At 37.6% G+C, this 7,562-nt stretch overlaps 1 protein-coding gene across 1 annotated transcript in view; it reads left to right on the forward strand.

Annotated features, from left to right (window-relative positions):
• The window catches only part of stxbp5l (syntaxin binding protein 5L), a 546,595-nt gene that overhangs the window by 55,876 nt on the left and 483,157 nt on the right, over positions 1 to 7,562 (forward strand). The window contains exon 2 of the mRNA XM_043700990.1: positions 4,260 to 4,357. Within this exon, the coding sequence (XP_043556925.1) occupies positions 4,260 to 4,357 (98 nt within the window). The remainder of the gene's footprint in view (positions 1 to 4,259; positions 4,358 to 7,562) is intronic.

A 7,562-nucleotide genomic window follows, 5' to 3' on the forward strand; every position in this document is an offset into this window, starting at 1 on the left:
GGGAGTGGGCGGGGGGTGGGGTTGAACGGGGCTTGGGGGTGGGTGGGGTTGGACAGGGTTGGGGGCGTGGGGGCTCGCACGGAGTGTGCTGTTGTCTAGTCTCCTGAACATGGAGTGGATTTAACAGAAAACTGTGAGCCCCAGAGGAAAGACATTTAATCAGTTAACCGAATAATCAGTTATCTGAATAAAATAGTGCCCAACCATCTTGTTTGGATAATCGAGGTTCCTCTGCCCTGTTTTTCCACCATTTATGCACAAAGCTAGAATTTTTAACCAGACAGATACAACCCTTTTACTGCAGCTCAGATTTCAATCTCAGATTTTGAATTAACGTTAACGACAAAAGCAGCAACTACACTTTCCTGTCATACAATACCTCCTGATTTTATGCAACCTTAAGATAAGGATTTCACATTCATTTGCAAGAAATTCATTATTTTGATGACTCTAAAATTTCTTTTATCCCACTTAACTGAGTATTTCTTTGACCAGTTTAAAACTGTTCCGTTTACTTTGCAGTTTCCATTTGTACTACATAACACCATAATTGCTTTCATCTTTGGCTTTTAGTGTGCTTCTTTCACCTCTCTTCCAGTGTCCCACTTTCATTCCCTGCGGACTACCTCTCTTCCTCTCTTTGCAGCTCAGTTTTCTTTTATACTCTGCAGCCTCTTTTTAACCACTTGCATCCTCCATTTCTCCCCTTCCTATCTCTTTCTGTCCCCATCCTTAAACCCCCCTTACATCATATTCCTCTTCTTCCTGCCCCTTTGTGCCCTTTCTCTTTCCATTACCCTTGTAACCTTCCTTTTGTCCCTCTCTACTTATAATCTCCCCCTTCCCCCACCCAGCATCCAACCACTCCTCAGCCAGGCATTGCTCATTTTTATGGCCCAAGCTCAGCAATGCTTGCTTCAACTGCTGTGCTCCAAACCAGCTGCCATTGCATAATGGAATGGTTCTGAATGAGTTAATGTTCATGTTATAGTGAGTTCTGCCTATTCTGACAATGTCACACAGACTTTGGGTGGAGACATCTGAGTTCTGCATGAATACACAAAGGGAGCAGGTAGATTCAGTACAGCAGTTCTTGGTAATTATGTCTTAAGTCAATGTAAACTGTACCCACGCATATCATGCAATAAACTACATTGTTATGTAAGAAAATTGTTCATTCATATCTGGTATAAAATAAAAATGGGAATGGTAGCCAAACCATGGATTAATTAAGAGATTATATTAGATCTAAGGAAGAGGCATGCAAATTGGCCAGAAAAAAGAACAGCAGATCTGAGGAGTGGGAGCAGCCTAGAATTCTGCAAAGGAAAACACAGGGATTGATTAAGAAAGGGAAAATAGAGATTGCAGAAACATAAAAATTAATTGTGAAAGTTTTTATAGGTATGGGAAAAGAAAAGTTTGGTGAAGGTCCCTTACAATAGAAACAGGGGAATTAATAATGGGGAATAAAGAAATGGCTCACCATCTAAATACATACATTGGTTCTGTGTCCACAAAAAACATACTAGAAATGCTGGAGAACACAGGGTTTAGTGAGAGGGAGGAACTGAAGGAAATCAGTATTAGTAGGGAAATGGTGTTAGGTAATTTGATGAGATTGAACGCCATTAAATCACCAGGCCTCGATGATATACATCCCAGTGTATCTGAGGAAGTGATCCTAGAAATAGGTGATGCATTGGTAGTTATCTTCCAAGATTCTATAGATTCTGGAATAGTACCTATAGATTGGAAGGTAGCTAATGTAACCCCAGTATTTAAAAAGGGAGACAGAGGGAAAAAAATGGACTTAGTACACCAGTCAGTCTGATATCGGTATTGGGGAAAATGCTCGCGTCCGTTATAAAAAAATTAAGAGCTGAGCATTTGGAAAAAAGTGACAGGATTGGACAAAGTTAGCAAGGATTTACCAGCAATTGGCCCATATATCCCTCTAAACCTTTCCCATTCACATACCCATCCAGATGCCTTTTAAATGTTGTAATTTTACCAGCCTCCACCACTTCCACTGGCAGCTCATTCCATACACTCACCTCCACGTGTGTGAAAAAGTTGCCCCTCAGTTCCTTCTTAAATCTTTCCCCTCTCACCTTACAACTATGCCCTCTAGTTTTGGACTTTCCCACCCTAGGAAAAAGACCTTGGTTATTCACAGTATACATGCCCCTCATGATTTTATAAACCACTACAAGGTCACCCTCAGTCTCTGATGCTCCAGGGAAAATAGACTCAGTCTATTCAGCCTCTCCCTATAACTCAAACTCTCTAGTCCTGGCAACATCTTTGTAAATCTCTTTTGCACTCTCTCAAGTTTAACAGCATCCTTCTTATAGAAGGGCAACCAGAATTGTGTGCAATATTCTAAAAGTGGCCTCATTCAATGTTCTTTGAAACAAGTTGTAAACGAAACAATTAGTTTAACCTTAAGAGCAAACCCACTATTGTCCTAAGCTTAGCTGTCCAGCTGCTTTGAGTTCACCTTCTGACACATCAACACCCAGGCTTACTTACTTTGTAGTTTCTCTGTATCACTGAATTCCTATTGCTTTTTTTTAAAATACAGTGCCTTGTTGCAGTTCTACAAGGTGTTAGTTAGGTCACATTTGGAGTAGTGCATGCAATTCTGGTTGCCCTGCCATAAAAAGGATATAATTAAACTGGAAAGAGTGCAGAAAAGATTTACTAGGATGCTACCTGGACTGGAAGGTTTGAGTTATAAGAAGTGGTTGGACAGGCTGGGACTTTTTTTTTCATTGGAATGTAGGAGACTGAGGAGTGACCTTTATAGAAATCTATTAAAATATGAGAAGCATAGATCAGGTAGATAGCTAAGAGCTTTTCTCCATGATCAGGGAATCTAAAACTAGAGAGCATAGGTTAAAGTGAGAAGGTAGAGACACAAAAGGGTCTAGAGGGGCATTTCTTTCACACAGCGGGTGGTGAGTATCTGGCACAAGCTGTCAGAGGCAGTGGTGAAGGGGAATACAATTTTGTCATTTAACAAACATTTGGACAAGTGCATGCATGGGATAGGTATGGAGGGAAATGGATCAAAAGCAGGCAAATGGGACTAGATTAATTGTGAAAACTGGGTGGAGTAGGCAAGTTGGACCAAAGGGCTTGTTTCCATGCTGTAAACCTCTATGACTCTTTGAAGTGCTCACCTCAAGGCTTTAAAAGTTAATTAATAATCTGTCCTGGTCAATCCATCTTGCACTGTGCACAAAAAAAGCACACCAATGCCTCTACTTCTTCAGAAGGCTAAGGAGATTCAGCATGTCCATAATAACGCTTACCAATTTTATTGTAGATGCACCACAGAATCTGGATGCATCACAGGTTATGCTGGCAACTGCTCTGCCAAGACCGCAAGAATAAACAGAGTTGTGAACACAGCCCAGTCCATCACGCAAACAAGCTTTCCTTCCATTGACTCTGTCTATATTTTCTCTGTCTCTACTTGTCAGGACAGCGACCAACATAATGAAAAAGCCCTCCCACTCTTTCCATTGGGCAGAAGATACAAAAATTTGAAAGCAACAGATTCAAGAACAGCTATTATAAGACTACTGAATAGACCTTTCATATATTAAAGTTAATCTTTCTCTGCATCTTCTCTGTAGCTGCAATACTGTACTCTGCATTTTGTTCTATTACTCTGATGTACTTATGTCTGGTATGATTTGCTTGGATAGCACACAAAACAATACTTTTCATTGTATCTCAGTACATGTAGCAGTCGTAAAATCAAAATCAAAAATCGTTAAAATGCAACTGAACAGTACAAATCTCCGGATTCCCCAGTACCATTTATGAATCAAAAATAAATGAAATGAAACCAGTTCTTTAAAAGCAAATACAGAATAAAAATTAAACTCATTGTTCTTAACAATCAGTTAAGGACAAAAGGCTGATGTGGAATAGAAGCATGAACATGGAGCAGTTGTACAAATGGTCTGTTTCTGAGCTGTAAGTACTAGATGATACCATGGTTATTTGTATAAATTTGATAGAATTAAATGGATCTGAATTTATTTCTGGTTTTGAATGAAAACAAAAATTCACCCAGTATGTTTCATGCCAAATGAATGGATTTTTGAACATGTAGAAATGTACAGATTTAAATGCAGGCAATTGAAGCCAACTTTTTAATTAATAATATGTAATTTTTTTTAATGAAGATATGTAGAATGTCAGTTTTAATGTTTAATTTGTTTGTATCCCTTATTTCACAGACGGTACGTCATGGCTTCCCCTGTCAACCTTCTGCCTTAGCTTTTGATCCAGTGCAAAAAATCCTGGCTATTGGATGCCGTACAGGAGCACTACGAATGTATCCTTTTAAAAAATAGTTTTAGCTTGCTTACAAGAAGGTTTGTAGCAGTGGATACTTGCATTGTCTCAGATACTGACTATTGCTTTCTTCTACATTGAATCTGGAATTCACAGTCAATGATAACATATTGTCTTGTCTCATTATGGTGAGTGTATTTACCTGAAGCTTTGCCTATCCTGACATATTATTCAAATGAATCTTGTCTGACAGTATTATACTCATGTGACTAGGGTTATGTTGCAAAGTGATAGTGTGATTCATTTTGGATCAACTGCAGATGTTTGGGAAGGTATTTTCTTTTATCACATTTTCCTTGCTGATATTGTGGTTTGCCATAAACTGACCCACATGGTACAAAGAGAAACAGCTCAGATTTCTCTCAGCACAACTGCCTGTAATGCTCTTACCATTTTGTTTAACTGTGGTTTGATCTCTCATGGTTGAAATTATCATTCACTTATTGTTTTTGATTCCTTGTCATTATGATATTGTTTTGCTTGTTGCATGCTTTTCAGCTATTTTAAGGTTGAAGCCCCTTTTGACTTTCAGAATAAATTTTCACCATTCACAAAATCCATCTGTGAGGAAGTTATGCTACTAAGGGCAGCCAGCAGAAACTGTAATAAAATTAAAAGACTAACTTCACTATATTGATGAGATACTATGATTTTACCCTGGATGTGTTGTATTAAAAGCAAACTTGATTTTGTTCATTCAGCATCAACAATGTCGAGCAATAGCTATACTTATAACAGAGAAGTGGTTTGAAATGTGGTATATATCAAAGAAAATATATTCAACAATCACAGTTTCGTCGAAAATAACAGAGTTGCTTATTTCAGAATTCTGTGTAACAGGCTACACCAATCAATCTGCTCACTTCAGGATTTACCCTTTGAACAAGATGGGCTAAATACTTCACAAATAATAGAGTTCAGAAATTCCTAACTGCAAATGGAATCAATTCCAGACTTCTTATGCAAAGTTAATAAAGAAAAGTACTTTATTGCCATAATAAGAACAGAAATTCTAGAAATATGTAGCAGCTTAGGCAATATCTATGGAGAAAGGATGGTTGGCTTAGTTGATGATTGGTGGGAGAAGGCAAGGGTTAGGGCATAAAATTGTCAAATCACAAAATGTGACGTCCCCTGTGACTGTTGCCACTTTAATGGTAGGAGATGTTGAGGAATCTGGGAATTCTCCTTTGGAGGAGCTAATTATTATTAGCATATTTAAGTGAACTGTGCATCATGTGATTTAATAATTTGAATTTAATGCCTGCTGTATAGGTCCAGGAAGATTGGCAGCAAAACCAAGGCAAAATTGAATAGCAGTTTAGCAACAATTTAGCAATTTAGTTTCACAAATCAGGATGTGAGGGAGTAGTTTTGCTTGGCTTGATGTGTTCAATTCCAACAACAGTCACACACCTGACAGCAGATATTCAGGACAAAGCCCCTGCTTGATTGCCACACCATCCTTAATCTTAAACTTACATTTGTTCTTCCACCAGTGCACACTAGCAGAAATATATACTATCTGCAGGATGCAATGCAATAACTCACCAGGATTCCTTTAACAATGCCTTCCAAACCTGCAATCGCTACACCCTAGACAGCACTGCCGCCTGAAAATTCTTCTATGAATTACATGTCCTGACTTAGAAATACATAATTCCTTCATTGTCCCAGGTTAAATAAATATACGAAAAGGACAGTAACTATAGTAAGCGTTGATCCCCTAGAGGTAGAGATCGGAAAAATCGTCATGGAAAATAGCAGACACATCAAACAAGTACATTGTGTCTGTCTTGTTGTAGAAGTCTCAAATTGTATACCAGAACTAAAACATAACATGGTGCCAAAAAATGTGAGTAAAGTAAGGTAATAAACAGAAAAAATGTATTGGAGAAACAGAAAGAACTAAACTCTAATAAATGTCGTGACTGTTGGTTTGTCTGAGACCTCAAAGAAAAGTAACTGCTGAGGTAGTGGTTGTGACAATTGTGATTTTCCAAAATTCCCCAGATTCTAGAATATCTCAGCAGAATTGAAATTAGCATTGTAACATTGCCAGTTAAGAAAGGAGGGAGTAAACTGGGAACTAGAGGCTGGTTAGCTTCACTAGGAAAATGCTAGAATCTCTTATTAAGGAAGTTTCAATAATGCACTTAAAATCAAAATATGATCAGACATAGTCCAACCTGGTTTTATAAAAGAGAAACATTTTAATTTTTTTGAGGATGTAATTAGTAGTGTAGATAAAGTAGAACCAGTAAACATAGTATATTTGGATTTCAGAAGTCATTCAAATATAGTATCACAAAAAGGTTAATACATAACGTAAGGACTCTGATTTGAATATAATATTTTAATAGTTAATGGGCAGGAGTCAGGGTTGAATAGGGCATTTTCAAGCTAGTGACCCATGGTTTGCTGTAATATTTTAGCTAAGGGATCAGTTCTTTACAGTCTACATTAATAACTTGTATGAGGAGACTGAGAATAATATATCTAAGTTTGAGGATATAAAATCAAGTGTAAACAATGAGGAGGATACAGATATACAGCAAAGAGAAATGAAAAGATTAAATGAACGGGTCATAATGGGGAAGTATGAGGTTACTCAGTTCAGTAGTAAGAATAGAAAAGCAGAATTTTTTAAGGATGTTACTTATGTAAATGATATTCAGAATAATTTTGGTGTACTCATACAAGGAACACAGAATATTAGCATCCAGGTACAACAAGCAATTAGGAATACAAATGATATCTTGATTTTTAATCTAAAAGAAATTGAGGAGCAGGATGAGAATGCCTTGCTACAATTACACAGAGCTATGATGATGATGCCATAACTGGAGAACTATGTGCAATTTCATTTTTAAGGAAGGATATACTTGCAGTGGACATCATGCCACAAAGGTTCACTAGATTCATTTCTGGGATGAAAGAGGTGTCCTATAGTGAGAGGGTATGTAAATTCAGTCTGACTTCTCTGGAGTTTAGAAGAATGCGAAGGTGATCTCCATGAAACTTAAGATTTTGAAGGGGCTTGAGGGAAGCTTTTAAAGAGCAACAGAGGATTATTAAGAAGGAAATACACAGAGGAAAAATGAGGTACGAAGGTAAACTGGCCAAGAATATGAAGGAGGATAGTAAAAGCTTTTTTAGGTATGTGCAAGGCAAAAAAATGGTTA

The sequence above is a fragment of the Chiloscyllium plagiosum genome, chromosome 12 (genome assembly GCF_004010195.1).
Source record: "Chiloscyllium plagiosum isolate BGI_BamShark_2017 chromosome 12, ASM401019v2, whole genome shotgun sequence".
NCBI lineage: Eukaryota > Metazoa > Chordata > Chondrichthyes > Orectolobiformes > Hemiscylliidae > Chiloscyllium > Chiloscyllium plagiosum.